Source organism: Podarcis melisellensis (genome assembly GCF_964234715.1).
Source record: "Podarcis melisellensis genome assembly, chromosome: 2".
Taxonomy (NCBI): domain Eukaryota; kingdom Metazoa; phylum Chordata; class Lepidosauria; order Squamata; family Lacertidae; genus Podarcis; species Podarcis melisellensis.
Window position 1 is genome coordinate 102,648,652 of NC_138529.1, and position 18,873 is coordinate 102,667,524.

Genomic DNA, 18,873 nt, shown 5'->3' on the forward strand with positions numbered 1-18,873 from the left:
TGTTGTTGGGAGCTATAGTCCAGCAATATCTGGTTCCTCATATCTGCTGTAACGGAACCATTTGGACCAAGGGAAAGATGGACTAATAGCTTTTCCCATAGTACCCCTTGAATGTGTGGGGCAGGAGGGTGGGCAGTTATCATTCACATGAGTGGTAGTTGGTTCCAGAAAACAGTCGCCTTGGTTTTCTCTGTGAAGTGAGATGAGGTCTTTCTTTTTCCATTTATATCCTTCTTTTCTTCTTCCTTCATGATACCTAAAGTACATGTGGCTTCCATAGGGTCGCCCACCCAAACCCCGACCAGACTTGAACCTGTTTAGCTTCAGCAAGGTGGCTACCTCATGTGCCTTCAGACCAGACCCTGGGACCATCCATCTGGAGTCAACCAAGACAGGAACAAAGCTGGTTTCAGGAATGTATCAGTCAGGGACACTAATCATTTGGTGACAAAACTCCTGGTGCTTCAGTCTTACAGTGAGAAGGACATCAATATGAACCAGGCTCTAGAATATTCAGTAGCATCAAAGGGCGTTGGCAGGGTGTCGGCAGAAGAAATGATTATCTTAACACCTCCACCGACCTAGGGAAGAAATTGTTTATAACTTTGCAAGCTCCTCCTTCCTGCTACAAGACGCTGATGCCCACAGCCGTGACAGCAGTGAAAAAGTGAGGTTGGAGAACAGCTCACAACTTCCCATCCCAGGTAAGTTTCAGCATATGTTAGAAATAGGAGTGAGATTGCCATTTATGTATTTGTCAGCCTCTCTAAGCACGTTGGCTATGTCAGTGGGAAGAGGCAGGTGGATCAACCTGCTGAGATGATGTAAATCCTGTATCATAACACAACATTGATTGTAGTACATTGTGTAGAACAACTCATCCTTGGACACTTTTTTAAGCTCAGTACGGCATATAAGAGGAAGGTTTGTTGTCCATTGTATTTATGTTGCTGGAATTCTGCTAGTGCTGGGAAATATCCCTGAGATTTATGCAAGTTGCTTGGGCTAAAAACCATTAAGTTTGGGGTGAAATAGATCTTTACTGGGTAGCATAAACTGTTGGCGAAGTGGCAGTGACTGGAATGCATATACCGTTCCTTCAGAAGCTTCTGGCTTCCTATTTCTCAATGTGGCTTAACCCTGATTGCACAGAACCATTCATCCCACACAATCAGAGTTGAAGAACACAGAGAGTTGAATGGAAAGATTTCAGAGAAGTGGTGCCAGGTGGTGAGTTTGGTTGTGAACTTTATGCACAGAATTCTGAATGCGGTTTAAGTTTAAAGTTTCGAACGGGCCCTTTGTTTGTGCCAACAGCCAAATAGGACCTTCCAGTTCACAGCGAGTTTGCTTTCATTAAAACACTCGGACTTGGGGTTGCGTCCAGTTGTGTTGCTCCGATGAAGGGAGGTTTTTGACCCAGCAGATGCTTGCATCAGTGGATCAGGAACGGAGGGTAACTTCTGCATATTCACACACAAACACACACCCTGCAGACTCCATTGCCCACTCTTGATTAGAGGCTTGGTGGACACTTTGGAACAACATGGGAGGTGGCACCAGAGGCTGCAGAGGGGAGGGCAAATCATCAAAAATAGCCACCCATCCCATTTAGCTAGCAGGTGCTTCTGCTGAATTAAACTGGCTTCCGTCAACAGAATGATGATAAAACCCTTTGATAGTACAAGTGGGGCTTGCCACAGAATGTTGGACTGTGGTGAGTTGGTCCTGTGCAGCTTTTGGCCAGATAGCTGTGTCCTTTTCCGTTCCCCCAGCTTCCTGTTATTTTACTCCAACAGATACTTAGTGGTTTCTGGCCATGGAACATGCTCAGCCCTCATCGGGGTCCTCACCCCTTGGACTTATTTTCTTTCTGTCCTTCTCTCTCTCTCTCTCTCTCTCTCTCTCTCTCTCTCTCTCTCTCTCTCTCCACACCCAGCCACACCCTGCAAGCCTTGGTGTTTTCCAAAACTTGGGGTTACATGGATGATGTGCACGGATGATGTTATTCTTATGTTTTGGCTGCATAAATTTTGATACTCAGTGAATTCACTATTAGTAGTTAGGACTTCACGGGCAAGGAAACTGAGTTGTTTACTTGCTGTCTTCTTAAGATGTCTTTCAACCTCAGTTTGAAGGCATCTGAAGGCAGCCCTGTATCGGGAAATTTTTTATGTCTAATGTTTTACAATTTTTTATGTGCTGTAAGCCGCCCAGAGTGGGAAACCCAGCCAGATGGGTAGGGTATAAGTACAGTACAACTACTACAACAACAACATTTTGAGCTGTAATTTCTATTACCTGTACCCCTTTAATCTTTCCTGTTGTTGTCTAAATGTTTACTACGCAGGCAAATAAAGAGAACCTTAACGAGTTGCCATGAATTTCACTCTGGGCAAGATGCTGATGCTGATTGCATTCTTCTTTGTGGGTATCTTTTCAACCATCTTTAACAGGCGGTATCCCCACTGGACTTTACTATTGTTCAGGATCATGATCAGGTAAGTGTTTACCTAGGGAGATATATGGGGTGACTTGTAATGCCTTGGTCAAAGAGAGGCGAGCATCAGCATGCATGCTCTTACATAAAAACTGGATGAGAGATCACACAGGAGTCCCTCATCCTTGGCTCTGAATCCTACCCCTACCCCTTGCCTTGGGGAATGTATTTTGGAGAAGAAAAGGCTAAGGAGTAAGCCCTACACAAGTGTGGAGTCCCTAAGATGGTTGGATGGTGCTTTGCATGCCTCCTTCCAGCAACTCTTGCAGCCAAACATATTGCTCAGCTTTCCTTTGGACCACATCAGTGAGGCTGAGAGGAGGGTCTTGTTGTCTGGGCAGCCCAGGACCTCTGTACACTCTGCCCAGGTCTGTTGCCTCAGGGGTGTCACTTTGGTGCTGCTAACGTAGTGGTTGGACTTCACCCCCAGAGGCACACTCCATTGTCTCTCGAGACAGAAAGATGCCAACAGCTATGGCTTATTACAAATTTGCCATCATCTTTGGCCAGAACAGTAAGCATATGAACTAAGAAGGGATTCTTTAACTGTGATTCCTCCATCTGGTTTGGACCAGATGACCTTCCAACTCAATTCCATATTGGTACAGGAAGTACAAGTTAGGTCAGTTGGCATTTTAATGCGAACCAAAACTAATTTCTCCTCACGGTAGAGTTAGGCAGCTCCTTCGGCTCCTCGCTTTAACTGGAAGTGCTTCCTCTGAAGAACCACCAGTCTCTTCCTCTTGCTTCTCTCTGTGCTTTTAGGTGCAAGCGTCTGAAGAGGGGCATGAAGGTGAAATTCGTTGAACATGAGGGCTACAGGTTCTGTTACTTCTGTCGAGGGAAACCAGGCTCTCAGCCATCAGTGCTGATGCTTCATGGTTTCTCATTCAACAAAGATATGTGGCTAGACCCCATCAAAGTAGGTTTCCATTTTTCCAATAGGGCATCTTTGATATCTCTTTTATGCCTTCCCTGATAGGGTTGGAAATGACCAAACGTACCCAACTTTTACACCTTCAGCATTTGACTTGGGGCATTTTTCTTCCCAAGCCATTGTCGAAAAGGCAAGAGTTTCCCCAATGAGACGTAAAGTGTGAGCAGCTGCCCTAAGGACACACAGCATCCTCATCTTTCTGTAGTGCAGGGGTTGGGGGCATCATGTGGCCCTCCAGATGTTGTTGGACTCCAACTCCCATCAGCATCAGCCGCAATGGCCAATGGGATGGGTGAGAGGAACGTTACTCCAGCAACACCTGGAGGAGCCATAGTTTCCCCACCCCTGATGCAATGTGTTAAGATGCCATAAAAGGTAAAGGTAAAGGGACTCCTGACCATTAGGTCCAGTCATGGCCAACTCTGGGGTTGCGGCGCTCATCTCGCTTTATTGGCCGAGGGAGCTGGCGTACAGCTTCCGGGTCATGTGGCCAGCATGACTAAGCCGCTTCTGGTGAACCAGAGCAGCGCACGGAAACGCCGTTTACCTTCCTGCTGGTGTGGTACCTATTTATCTACTTGCACTTTGATGTGCTTTCAAACTGCTAGGTTGGCAGGAGCAGGGACCGAGCAACGGGAGCTCACCCCGCTGCAGGGATTTGAACCGCCGACCTTCTGATTGGCAAGTCCTAGGCTTTGTGGTTTAACCCACAGCGCCACCCGCGTCCCTACCTGGTTCAAAATTGTGGAAGTACAGCTGTGAGGCCAGGCTTGTTGGTCTAGCAAAGGAAGACAAGCTGGTGTCCCCCAGCTACTATTGGACTCCTGCAGGCCACATGGCCAATAGTCAGGGATGGTCCCATAAGCCATGAGGTTGGCCACTGTGAGAACAGCATGCTGGACTAGATGTTCCCTTCTAATGTTCCTGTGATGGGAGTTGTAATCCATTAACAACCTGAAGGCATCACATTGGCTGCTCCTGGATTGGGAGAGGCATGGTTGTTGGATTAGATTTAAGGTCTGGTGTTCAGCTGCCAAACCACCTCATGCTCCAGGGGGGGAAAGGGACCATATCATAAAGAGGGAGTGGATGATCAAGTAGTAAATCTTATCGTTTGCATCATCTTGCATCTCAGGCATTGCAGCTCTGCCTTTTTAACTTAATCCTATCTACCCACTCCATAAGACACTCAAACATTTTCTCACTGTATATGTTACTTTATACCATAGGCTAAAGAAGGGTGTAATGGTATTTATTTGGGCACACCAACCACTCCACCCCTTCGATAATGACCAGCCCAGTTATGGTTGCTTTGAATTCTTGGTCTCATTTCCGATGCCATCTTTCCCCAGCTCTTTCCTAAGGACCTCCACGTGGTCTGCCTTGACATGCCAGGCCACGGAGAAACCACTCGCCTACTGGCAGAAAGTTACACGGCAGTTAACCAAGCGAAAATGATACACCAGGTAAGGCTGGCAAGCAAGTGGTTCTGGACTGGTAAGGGCGTCACCGGCGCTGATCGATGAAGTATGCAGATTGCCTTGGCTCCGATTGCTTAAGCTGGAGCCAAGGAGCTGGTTTTGCAATCGCTCGCCAGCAGGGTGCATTGCAGTTTTCCCATTCCTGCGGAAGCTTTCCTTGAAAACTTCCTGCTCCACAGCCTCTGCTGACTATTATTTTAAAGAGAATCCAAAGTAGGAATGATTGGCAGCAGCTAGGGACTTGCTTGGGAAATTCCCTTGGCATGGCGAGTTCCCGCCCCCCCCCCAAGGTGGAAATAATGACGCATGACACAATTATTAAGGTTAATGGGCTAAAAAAGGCCACAGCTTTTTTGGTTACAGGTGATGAGCGGTATTGGCTTAGGTATTGGTCCTAACCGACTATATCCGATTTCAGCCCGTCTGCTTGAAGTACAGGAAGGGTTAACCACCAGTAGGGGGAGTCCTGCTGATGCTCATCAACTAGGAACTTCCCCGGGTCACTGATAGGGGGCGTGCCTTAGGCCCTCACCTCCATAGGCTTCGGATAGGGCCACGCCCTCTGGAATCCTTTATCGGACTACCCTTCCATGTGGGGGGCAGGTGATGGCGTTACCTCCCCTCTTCCATCTACAGAACTATACCAATGCCTAACCACCAATACCCAGAAAGTTGTGCCGATTTGCTACAAGGTAGGCGAAAACCAAGCGGCTGATGCCAATTTGCCAAGTGGAAAAATTCCTACCAGGCCCCTCAACAGTGACCAACCAAGGTCCATAGCAAGGTCAAAGACAAAACCTTAAAGGGCGGGAGGGTGGGAAAGCCAAACAGCTGTGGAGCGGCAAAGAGGGAGATCCCCGGCCACGTTCTGCCTTAAATAGGGCAGGCCATGCCCCCAGAGCCAGCCGATTGGATGGCCAGGTGGTGACGCGGCCGGGAATCCCCCCCAATCACGTGGGAGCTGGGCTCCAGCCACCGCGCGTGTGGTAGGGCCGTGAAGCCCGCAACCCCACCTCTGCTGAAGGGCGGAAGTGGCTAAACAAGTATGGACACCTTTAACATCCAGCTTAACCTCATGCTTCTTCTTTCAGTTTGTTGAGTGCATTGGCCTGAACCAAAAGCCTTTCCACCTGGTTGGCATGTCCATGGGTGGAACAATTGCTGGTATTTATGCAGCTCAGTATCCATCTGATGTCTCTTGCTTGTCTCTCCTTTGCCCACCTGGTGAGTGTCTGAGGCAGGGGTGGGGAATGTCAGACCTGGGGACCAGATGCAACCCCACCTCCCACAACCCCTTTGTTGTTGTTTAGTCGTTTAGTCGTGTCCGACTCTTCTTGACCCCATGGCCCAGAGCACGCCAGGCTCTCCTGTCTTCCACTGCCTCCCGCAGTTTGGTCAAACTCATGCTGGTAGCTTCGAGAACACTGTCCAACCATCTCCTTCTCCTTGTGCCCTCCATCTTTCCCAACATCAGGGTCTTTTCCAGGGAGTCTTCTCTTCTCATGAGGTGGCCAAAGTATTGGAGCCTCAGCTTCAGGATCTGTCCTTCCAGTGAGCACTCAGGGCTAATTTCCTTAAGAATGGATGTGTTTGATCTTCCTGCAGTCCATGGGACTCTCAAGAGTCTCCTCCGGCACCATAATTCAGAATCATCAATTCTTCGGCGATCAGCCTTCTTTATGGTCCAGTTCTCACTTCCATACATCACTACCCACAACCCCTAGGCCTCTATTTCATCCTCCAAACTCTCCCCTGGTCACACCCTCTCACCAGCCTTGCTTTGCATCCCAGATTCCTGGCTGCAATTTGTCCTTGAACACTGATGATTGCCTCTTGCTTGTCTGACTGAAGGATAGAGAGGATTGTGTGAGTGTATATGGAAACTAGCCCTATACTATTAAAGCACATTCTTCCCCTCAAAGAATCTTGGGCACTGCAGTTTATCCCGCACAGAGTTTCTGTTGCCAGCAACACATAACAAACTACCATGCCCAGAATTATCTGAGGTGGAAAAATGTGCTTTGAATGTGTTCAAAAGGTATAGTGGTACCTCAGATTACAGACGCTTCAGGTTATGCGTTTTCAGGTTATGGATGCGCCAAAACCCAGAAGTACCAGAATGGATTACTTCCGGGTTTCGGCCCTTGCGCATGCGCAGAAGTGCCAAATCGCGTCACGCACGTGTGCAGGCGCAGCACTGCAGGTTGAGAACGTGCCTCCCGCACAGATCATGTTTGCAACCCGAGGTTCCACTGTACAGTGTATTGTTCTCAGTGCTGCTCAGAGAGTACCGTATTTTTCGCACCATAGGACGCACTTTTTCCCCTCCAAAAATGAAGGGGAAATGTGTGTGCGTCCTATGGTGCGAATGCAGGCTTTCGCTGAAGCCTGGAGAGTGAGAGGGGTCGGTGCGCACCAACCCCTCATGCTCTCCAGGCTTCGCACACCTCTCCGCAAGCAGTGGGAGCCCAGCGCTGGGCTCCCGCTGCTTGCGGAGAGGTGCCTGCATGCCGAAGCCTGGGCGCGCTGAGCCCAGCGCGTCCAGGCTTCGCGGACCTCTCCGCAAGCAGCGGGAGCGTTCCCGCTGCTTGCGGAGAGGTGCCTGCATGCCGAAGCCTGGGCGCGCTGAGCTCAGCGCGTCCAGGCTTCGCGGACCTCTCCGCAAGCAGCGGGAGCGTTCCCACTGCTTGCGGAGAGCTGCCTGCATGCCGAAGCCTGGGCGCGCTGAGCGAAGCCAGGCTTCGGCATGCAGGCACCTCTGCTTGCGGAGAGCTGCCTGTTTGAGGGCTGGGGTCGGGGGAAGCTCTAGCTTCCCCCGCCCCAGCCCCGCACCTGGGGGGGAAATAATTTTTTCCCCTTTATTTCCCCCCCAAAAAACTGGGTGCGCCCTATGGTCCGGTGCGCCCTATGGTGCGAAAAATACGGTAGTTTCTCTTCACAGACAGACACAGTGGTACCTCAGTTTTCTAACGTCGTCCGCTCTGGAAGACTGTTCGACTTCTGAAACGTTCAAAAACTGAGGCACAAAGGGAGGTCTGCAAATTTAACTGAGAAAATTGAGAAACACTCAACGGAAGCCGTTTGATTTCTGAGCTGCTTTCGAAAACCGAGGTACCACTGTATACAAATATATACAATATACGGGGAGGAACCTAACCCATACAGTCTTATATAAATTTGAAATTATTATCCTAACACATACGTTAATATCAATAGCGTACCACGTTTGGCAACTGTGCTAGGACTATTGAGGTAGCCACCCGCAATATTCCTTGTTCCATTAGCTCACTCCAGTCCCAACTTCTATTCCAGCCGTTACCAACTTGGCCTTGCAGATATTTGCTGCACTACAACTCCCATCAGGCCTTGCCAGCATGCTCTTACTGCCTGGGGCTGATGGGAGTTGTGGTCCAACAACATCTAGATGGGGCCAGGTTGGCAAAGGCTACTGTGGACTTTCAGCACTGTTCTGTGGTACCAGATCTCCCATTTATAGCAACCGGTTGACCAGTAACTACAATTCTAAGCCGCACATTTTCTCCCAACTCTTTAGGCCTACGGTATGCAGCAGATAATGAGTTCATCAAACGTTTGAAGGAGCTGCAGAAATCTACCAACTCACACAGCAACCCTCTGGTTCCTTTGACCGTACAACAGGGAGAAAGTTTGCTCAGACTTGGCTTATACCATCCCAGCAGTACAAACATGCAGGTGAAGAGGTAGCACCCTGAAAAATTGTAGGGCTCTGGCATAATAGTTTGTAGCAATGTCCCAGACCTTGGCAAGCTTGTCCACCTGCCTGTCTTCTGCAGCGTTTGGTGGTACAGACAGGAGAGGCACGAGATGAAATCTGAAACAGAAGGCTGGGTAAATAGACTGTGTTTGGTGAACTTGCAACTTTTCATTTGTCAGGGATTCTTAAGCTCAGTTGGTTAGAGCGTGGTGTTGTTAACACCAAGGTTGCAGATTCGATCCCCATATGGGACAGCTGCATATTACAGAACTGCAGGGGGTTGGGCTAGTGTCAGGGTTCAGGGAATTGGCTCCCCCCACCCCTGTGGCCATAAATGAGCAGATCAAATGAAAGGAATTCTTACCAGTTAGTTTCTTTAATAAACACAGAGAAGGGCAAAAGAAAGCATCTAACCAGAATGGCGGTGCTCCCAGTAAAGGTCACTCCCCCTCTCCGTCCATATTAATCCACGTCACTCCCACATCTTGTAATCTGAGTCTGTAGCCTCTGCGCTTTCTGTTCTGACACTTTCTGAGCTCTCTGTGTCTTTGGGGAAGGGGGGTGGATACTATCCAGAGACTGTGAATCTGTTAACTCTCTCTCTTCTAGTTTTTCTTCTGCTAGCTGTTCCCCATTCAGTATTTCCCAGCTTCTGCCTCCTGAACTATGCCCTTCTGCAAACCACGGTTCCAAATCTATACTGTCCTCCTTCTCCTGGGAAAATTCAGGATCAGGGGAGGGGGAGGGGGAGGCTCCCACCATTCTTCCTCAGTGCAGCCCTCCTCAGCATGGTCCCTGACTGCTAGATGATCCTCAGGGTCTCTTCCAAGTCCACAATTCTATGAATCTATGATTTTTAGCTGTGATTGGTGTATTGCAGAGAGTTGGACTTCTTCTTCTTCTTCATTCTACCTCACCCATCTAGCTGGGCTGCCCCAGCCACTCCAGGCCACCCTTGGGATCCCTCACAAGACTACATTTCTCTGCATTTAATTAGGAGAGAGCTCCCACATCCCTTTCTCCGAAGGAACTGCACTGGAAACTTCATCCATCCATTCATTATATAGTGCCATCAATCTGCATGATGATTTACAGAGGATAGGTCTCTTCCTGAAGACAATATAAACAGTGAAATGGCAGGAAAAGGGGGCAAGTGCAGTCCAACTTAAAAGTTGCATGTGTTGAGGTTTGGCTTGGAACACGCGGAAGCTGCCTTATTTTGGCCAGACCATTGGTGCATGTAGCTCACTTTTGTCTACAGGGGTTGCCAACCTTTCCAGGCCGTCTTACTTTTCTTTTTTCTTCTTCGTCCCCTTAGCTCCTAAAGGGATATCTGGAAGACAGGAGGCCACACAAGTCTTTCTTCTTAAAATGTAAGTTCAATAGCATTGCCTACGCTCTGCCCGGGGATTTTCACAGAGGGTGATCCTGGTTTCCTATCAATATGCTAGATGGAACAAAGATATGCAGCCGAGCCCAGCTGTTGTCTTGTGTTTTGGTTTTTTAAAATATATTTAAATTTTATTAACATATAAAACACATACATATACATTTACACAATGCACATACACAACACACTACCTTATTTTCATAACATAAAACATACCTATGTTACTCTATAAAATACCTACCTATGCTATACATATCAACATACCTACACACCTACCCCACACGGACACCCACCAAGTGACTTGACTTCCAGCCGTTCTTGTTACGCTACTTTATTTTTCCAACTAGCTTAAACGCATTTCATTATTTCTTTAATCTCTTCTTCTATCTTGACTTTATTCTCCTTTCACTCTAATCATTTTCTGGATTCACTCAATATCTGTCAGAAGTTCTACTTTTTCCACATAAATTTTGATGTACAGTGGTACCTCGGGTTACATACGCTTCAGGTTACATACGCTTCAGGTTACAGACTCCGCTAACCCAGAAATATTACCTCGGGTTAAGAACTTTGCTTCAGGATGAGAACAGAAATTGTGCTCCGGTGGTGCGGCGGCAGCAGGAGGCCCCATTACCGGAAGTGGTACCCCAGGTTAAGAACAGTTTCAGGTTAAATACGGACCTCCGGAACGAATTAAGTACTTAACCTGAGGTACCACTGTATTCCTTAAAGATAGCCCACTCCTTATTCACTTTTTGTACCATATCTCCTCTTATCCTCCCTGTTAGTTTGCCAATATGGAAGCTGTTGTCTTGAGGCAGCAGATTTGCTGCTTGAGGCAGTCTGGCTGCATCTAGGCTCAGCTTAGCTTGCATCCGCACCATGCAGTTAAAGCACTCTTGTACCACGTTTAACAGTCAGGGGAAACTCCTGGGAACTGTAGTTGGTTAAGGATGCTGCAAGTTGTAGGTCTGTGAAGTCAGTAGAGAGTGGTGTCCGTTGGGATAAATAGAGTGTTAGTCAGGAGGCTAACAGTAGGTGGAGCCAGAGCCAACCAATCAACTAATTCTAGTTTTGTCCCTTCCCTCCTCCCTGCTTGAGTTCTACAAGGACAGTGCTAAGACTTAAGGTGAAGGAAGCTGATAGCGGGTGCCACCCTCTGGGCTGGTTGTAAGGAAGAAGGCAGATTTGTCATGAAAAACAGAGTTAGGTTCCTTTTTACCTTTATCAGAGCGTTTTCAAGAAAGACCAAATGACACAATTAATTTAATCAGTTCTATATCTGTAATTCAATAACGTCTTTATCCTTGATTCTTCACAGCCCAACCACCTGGTTCTCATTCATACTTCAGACATTCATGTCCATTCATATCGGCATTCAGACCCATCAAACATACTAAATATATAAGCAATTATAAATTGAGATCATGTTTGATTCTCACAGACCATTCCTGTGACTTAAAAACATCTTAGTAAATCACATATATTCTGTAAGAGATTCAGCATATCTCTGAACATTAGGAAAATGCATGTTGTTGTTTGATAGTTTGGGGAGCCTGAAACCAACTGTATTGAAAGAATACCTTTAATATTATCATAACACCTTTATTCACACACAATTTATAAAAAAAACTTCCACCCTTACAGATTGAGGTGGATGTCAGTGCCCCACTTGCTGTAATCGACCAGCTTCCACTGCAGCCTTAACAAATTACAGTTCCCAGGATTCTGTAAGGGGAAGCCATGACTGTGAAAGTGGCCTAAGAGTTCTTTAAATGTATAGCGTGAATGTGGACTTGCGCAGAGGCAGATTTAGGGCAGTGCAACCGGTTCTGCCGCACCGGGTGCCAAGCCTAGGGAGAACAAAGCAGAACAGAAGGTGAGAGGTGTGGGGCGGGGTTTTTTGACCTTGTACATGGCTCTGCTGAAATTTGAAAGACCAAAATCTGTTCCACCTTGCGCATTTGTAAATAAACCCAAATATTACAAAACGAAAACTAAAAAAGCCATATGTCTCCAGATGTCATTAATACTTGTTAAGTTGTAGGTGAACATATCGGACGACACAGCGATTCTTCAAACAGTTCTTGTTTATTCAGAGGCCAGAACAGAACTGAACTGAAGGGTTTATTCAGCCTGCTTATAAAGAGCTCCAGTACAACGTAACTGTAACAATTTTCTAAAACTATCCAATCACTGAACGTCACTTAAAATCCCTTATTTGCATAACTAACTACAGTATCCCCCTGCTGGCCCAGGGTGAGAACTTCAGTACATAACAATACTCCAACTTCCATCAGCCTCAGTGAGCATGGCCAATGATAAGGGATAATAGGAACTGTAGTCCAGCAACAGCTGTGGGGAGAAGGGGGCACAGGGGCTTCAGGCCTGCTGACTTTAGGCACTCCTTTGCTTCGTCACAGAAAAGTGTCAGGACTGCATCACATATCACATTTTATGTCTGCAGCAATCTCTAAAGAAGGGTGCTTATCTACATTTTTCCACCAACAATAAACAGACCAGGGGGGCAATGCACACAGCATTCAGATAGGACATACTTTTTCATGTGTGGGGATGGTCCTGTGTTTCTAAGAAGACATGCAAAGTGACCCTCTGATGATTCAACATGGTTGTTGGGCTTCTGCTGCAAAACAGACGCACACCTAACTTCAGGGCAACAAGCCTGGAAATGTGCAACAGGTAAAACGGCCACAGAAACAGGCCTGACTCTGCTTCTTTCTTGGAAAAGGCTTTTTAGACATGTCCAACAGGGAGTCCAGGTACCGCTTGCATGACAGCATGAGCAAGATCAGGGCTCCAGCGCAAATCATCTGGGGAAGGGAGGACAAGGTAAGCTAACTGGTTAAATCAGCAAGGGTACACTGGGCTAAAGATTTAGGTCATCATATTGACACAGCCTCATGGGAAAAAACTGTGGAGAGTGGATATGAAATTTACAGCTCGTTTTACTTTAAAGGAAAAAAAATTATGAAAATGCTATACAGGTGGTATTTAATGCCAAATAAATTAGCAAAGATGTATGGACTGTGTCCAATAAATTCTGGAAGTGTAAACATAAGGAATAGACAAAGCAAGATCTATTTATAGGTAGAGTTAGACGGATGTAACAAATTGAGAGAAATGTTCATGAAATGGTCCTGAACTGGTCTCCTGCAGTGTGCTTCGGTAATAATAATAATAATTTATTATTTATTATTGATTAGCATATTTGTGTGAGATTATACGGGGAAAATATGGAATAACAGATACAATCTTGCTTAAAATGTAGATAGGAAGTGCAGTGTAAGCGATGGAAGTCAATCAATGAAATTTTATTATTATTATTCTCATATTGAGATATTTGTAGAATAAATTTGGAAGAAACTCTTCCAACTTTTCTTCTTCTTTTATCTTTTCTTTTTCTTTTCTCTTTTGTTCCTTTTTTCATATATATGTGCTAATTTGAAATATGTATGTATGTATGTATTTGCAATATTTTGCCTATATTTTGTAACAATTATGTTAAATAAAAAAATATTAATAAATAAATAAATAAATAAAAAATCAAAACAATGCACACATTGTTTTGTTGTTTAGGTGATGGATCCTTCCGGGGCAGAAATTTTAGCCAAAGCCATCCCTTCCTCCCAAGTGCATATGCTGGAGAAATGTGGACACTTCATCACTCTCGATAGGCCCAGGAAACTGTCAAAACTTCTTCTGGAATTCCACTATTCAGTCTGTGGCACAGCAGAGAATAAGAAGGTGGCGTAAACCTCACCAAGGATGGAGCAGCAGCTCATGAAGATTCAAAGCAACTTGGTACCTCAGAAAGGACAATGTGGAAACGACATTTTGAATGTTTGTGAATGTTCCCTCCCCCCCCCTGCATTTTTCACAACAAAAGGTTTATGGAATATGATATATGGGCTCTCCACAAGGCCCAGGCAGGAGGAATTTGCATGCTTCATTTTCTATGTCACAACTTGTAATTAGGCCATGCCAGTGGGGAGAAACCAACCAACTTGTGGGTATTAGATTTCAGATTGCGATCCTATCTAGGGGCGAGCCCCATTGAATGCACTGAGAGATATTTATAAGTAAACATGTGAAGGGTTGCACCAGATGGCTGCAATGTTATGCTTACTTAACTGGGAATAAGTTCTTTTGAACTCGATGGGTGTAACACTGCCGAAAAAGCATTAAAACCGTGGAAGATAAAATAGGTTTTCTCAATCTAAGGAATAATGTTTTGAAATACAGTGGTACCTCGGGTTACATACGCTTCAGGTTACAGACTGCACTAACCCAGAAATAGTGCTTCGGGCTAAGAACTTTGCTTCAGGATGAGAACAGAAATTGTGCTCCAGCAGCGTGGCGGCAGCGGGAAGCCCCATTAGCTAAAGTGGTGCTTCAGGTTAAGAACAATTTCAGGTTAAGAATGGACCTCTGGAACGAATTAAGTACTTAACCTGAGGTACCACTGTATGGTGAAATCATCTAAGCTACATGGCATTTTGACACACTTTCCTCCATCTTAAAACTGGACTGCATCCGCTTATGAAATCTTTGCTTAATTTTGATCTGTTGCCAGCAAGTCACCCAACCGCCTCCTATGAATATTTGACTTATGCATCAGAGCAGGAGAACACATTAGATAAAGGTGAGTCCCAGAGTGAAGTGGGATACTGCAGAAAGAACTGGGGTTGGTCAGAGGCAAAGCTGGGTCTCTGCAAGATGGTATGATTTGAAACAGGGACCCTTGAAGTGCTTTGTGGTGCCTTGATGATGCAGATATTTAAAAAAATGCTGCAGACAAGCATCTCCTAAAAGTGAACATACCTGTCATTCACCCAAATGTCCCAGAGTGGGTTACGACAATTAAAGCACAAACAAGTTACAGAAATGAGGTGAGTCCTAAAAATATGTATCTTGGGTGTTAAAAGCCAGGGTAAAGAGGTATGTCTTCAGCATTCACCCAAACCTATACAGTGGTACCTTGGTTCTCAAACTTAATCTGTTCCGGAAGTCCATTCCAAAACCAAAGCATTCCAAAGCCAAGGCACTCTTTCCCATAGAAAGTAATGCAAGATGGATTAATCCGTTCCAGCACTTTAACATGAATTTTACTATCTAACAAGACCATTGATCCATAAAATGAAAGCAATAAACAATGTACACAAAGTCACACAAGCAATCAATCCATCAATCAATCAATCAATCAATCAATCAATCAGTAGCTGAACTGGGTTCCACACAGTCACAAAAACAAAAACAGAGCTGCAAAAACAAAAATGCAAAATAAATAGCAAAAACAGACAGACCTCGGTGTAACACTCAAAACGGAAGCGTGACACTCAAATCGTCAGCATAACACTCAAAAAGGAGCATGTTCAGCTTCAGAAAATCATTCGCAAACTGGAACACTTACTTCAGGGTTTGCAGTGTTTGGGTTCCAAGTTGTTTGATTACCAAGGCGTTTGAGAACCAAGGTACTGAGGCATCTAATCATAGCCTGCATTTTTACCAAGGCTTATATTTTGATCAGGGTCTGTATTTTAAAATGAGCTTAAAGATTTTCAAATATTTTATGCCAGGCAGAAGACCAGCTGCCTAAGTACTTTGGCAAGATGTTTATCCTCCTGGACAAGGGGGCCCCCTGATTTATAGCAGAAAACAATTCTCAAAGTCGTAAAAAGGGAATTACAGGCTGAGAGCAAAGGTTACACTGACCCTACATATTACAGAATATAAAAAAGCTGAGAAAAAACATAATTAAGAGTTGGTAAATAGTAAAATAAAACCATGTGCATCCCATTAAACTTGAGCCATAATTTTCCTAAGGTTAAAGGGCAAGAGCAAATGGAAAAAGCAGCTGGCTGGAGAAGGGGAGTGTAAACAGAAGAAGAGGCTTTTTCCTATTTTATTTTGAGGCTGTAAACTGTTCCTTCCTTTTTACTTTGAGAAGGTTTATTCTTCTAAAAAGCTATTTATGATAATGTATGAAATATATTGGCTTAAATGTAATTATGCAAAGGATCTAGAAAGAAAGAAATGTTAAATTCTTATTTCATAGAGTCATATTGCTGTAGGAGACCAGAGGGGCAAACGAGCCCAGCCCCCTGCCAGACAGGAAACGCCATCGAGCACTCCTGACATATGGTTGTCAGGCCTTTGTTTAAAGACCTCCAAAGAAGGAGATCTTTCATTGATGATACATGAGAATGTGAACCCAAGATCTCTGACATCTGTTTAAGATAAAAATTTAAAACTATTAACCATCTGTTTTGGAGGGCAATAGGGCAAGGAGGGCAAGAGGTGAGCTGGTAATTAAGGTTCCTTGTTGAGACAAATGTAAGATATATGACTACTTATTTGTCATTTATAGATAGAAGAATATATAGCTTTTTGTTTCCCATAAAAGGCAATAGGAAATGGGTGTATCTTTTAGGATTGGTTCTAGCAAACAGCCAATGGGAATTTCAACCAGGCTGATTGGACAGAGGCAGCCAAAGGAGGAGCAAGGAGGCTGGGCTGAGGGAATATAAGTGCTGGCCATAATGGCAGGAGCCCAGGCCCGAGCTTGGTAACCATATACCACTGTGCCTCTCATTTATTTGTCTGACAAATAAATTATTATTTTAATTTCTCTATTGCTGCGTTAAATATTTCATTCCAGCTAAGCGTTAACCACAAGCAGGGTGCTACAGTACCACTGTATAATGAAGATGCCAGACACAACGCTGTTCTACAACATAGGGGCTGCCACAGAGAATGCCTTCTCCTGGACCACAACTACACTGTCTGAGGAGGGTGGAACAGCCATTAGGGTTCCCTTTGCTGAACATAACACCTGAGGGGATCTGTAGGGAAGGAGGCAGGCTTTCAGGTATTTAGGACCATATCAGGGTCAGATGATGGGGAAGGAGGACCGAACCCCAGAACAGAGGGAGAGCTCCACTGTGACTGACAGGCCCAGCCAATCAGAGAGAATGCTTGTACCTGGAAATTTGTCTATTTGTCTGCAGGCAGGTAAGTTTCTTACCCAGAGGCACCTCTCTCACCTCCAGTTTTCAGAGCAGTTGCCTACTAAAACTTTAATAATCCTTAAATCACAGGGAAACAACTGCAGCTATCGTTCTGAGATTTGGTAGGATTCTTATCACCAATTATCGCCTGGAAATGTCATCCAGTTCTGCTGAAAAATGAAAAGGGAACATGTACCTGCTTTTTTGGGGGGGGAGACACATTTTAGAGGTGTTCTAAAGTTCAAGTTCTATTTTTAAAAAGTGCGGGGGGGGGGAGAGTGATACCGATTTTTTTTTTAGTTCCCAATAGTGAATGAGAGGGAAAAAGAAGTAGATATGATTGCCAGAGTGATGGATATTGATAAGCATAGAAAAGCCAGGAGAGGGCACCAAGCGCAGAGAAAAGACAGATGTGAGAGAGAGTAAAAAAAGATTCAAAAGATTTACGGGCTGCTCCCATACGTACTGTGATACTGTTATACCAAAAGGATTTTTGTCCACCCTCCCCCCCCAATGTCCATTTTTAAGTTATTTTTTACTGACCACGTCTGCAGATTCCCTGCTTTGTTACGACCTCAGCTCTTAGGGTTGTGGCTGGCATGCGGGTAGCAGAGCCAGCCGGCCCATGAGATGATGTGAGGCAGTCTCCTCAGTCAGCAGACCTGGCCTCCTCCACATGTGCTCATCTGCCGCTGCAGCCGCCTCCTCCATGTCCAGCCACTGTCTCCATGTGCACCCAACCTCCTCCTCTGTGCATGCGCGCACATTGTGGCACCAGCACTTTCAATTGCTGCTGCCTTTCCATGGAGTCCTGTTTGTGGGCATCACAGAGACCTCTGTTTGAAAGGTAGTCTGGTCTACGTTTGGTTTCAAGAACCATAAAAAGGGACAGCAGGGGGCCTTGAACCATTAGCACCTAGACATCAGATCAAGAAGGCACAAAGGGCAGCCACAGGCCCCATCCACACTACACATTTAAAGCAGTATCATACCACTTTGTTTGTTTGTTTATTGGTTTTCACATATTATATTACATTACAATACAACTGTACCAAAGCCAACACCATTTCCTCCCCACCCCCCATACATTTACATTTATATTTCCTCAATCCATCATATTATTCTTTTCTCCTTCCTCCCACTTCCCTCCACCCCCACTCGATTTCCTCCACATTATACACTTTACAATAACCTTTGCATTCTACAGTCTTCTCAAATCATCTATATTCTTATTATCTTTCCTTACTAATTTTTCTTCCATCCAATACTTCACATTTTAATCTAGGCATATTAGCGTATCTTTTTTTGAGCAATATTTTGCCATATATTCATCAAAACATTTCCACTCCTTTTTAAATTTTTGATATGACTGATTTCATATTATAGCAGTTAATTTTGCCAAAATTAAATATTCATTTAGTTTACAAATCCATTCCTCCTTTGTGGGTATAGTTTGTGACTTCCACCTAGCAGCAATCTGTAAGCCAACCTTTTCCTGAAGTTCTTTTTGCCCTTGTTTTTGCATATTTTTTACCATAAGTTTTGTCTTTTCCATATTCATTTTAAAGCCAGACACCTTGCCAAAGTCATATATTATCTTTATTGCTTTAGCAATACTTGCTTCTGGTTCTTCTGTTGTTAACCAAATATCATCCGCAAAGGCCCTGATCTTAAAAACCTCTTTTCCCAATGTTATTCCTATAATCTCTTTGTCTTTCCTTATTTCCGACAACAATATTTCTAATGTCAATATAAAAAGTAAAGGTTAGAGGACACCCTTGTCTAGTGCCCTTCTCCACTGGAA

At 45.0% G+C, this 18,873-nt stretch overlaps 1 protein-coding gene across 1 annotated transcript in view; it reads left to right on the top strand.

The window, feature by feature from the left end:
• Positions 1-562: 562 nt before the first annotated feature.
• LOC309363200 (uncharacterized protein) overlaps positions 563-18,873 on the top strand; it is a 32,123-nt gene continuing 13,812 nt past the window's right edge. Inside the window, exons 1-9 of the mRNA XM_081899306.1 lie at positions 563-704; positions 2,351-2,501; positions 3,266-3,422; positions 4,790-4,903; positions 6,010-6,142; positions 8,472-8,629; positions 9,970-10,024; positions 12,791-12,891; positions 13,639-13,811. Coding sequence (XP_081755432.1) covers positions 2,380-2,501; positions 3,266-3,422; positions 4,790-4,903; positions 6,010-6,142; positions 8,472-8,629; positions 9,970-10,024; positions 12,791-12,891; positions 13,639-13,811 — 1,013 coding nt within the window. The 5' untranslated portion in view covers positions 563-704; positions 2,351-2,379. The remainder of the gene's footprint in view (positions 705-2,350; positions 2,502-3,265; positions 3,423-4,789; positions 4,904-6,009; positions 6,143-8,471; positions 8,630-9,969; positions 10,025-12,790; positions 12,892-13,638; positions 13,812-18,873) is intronic.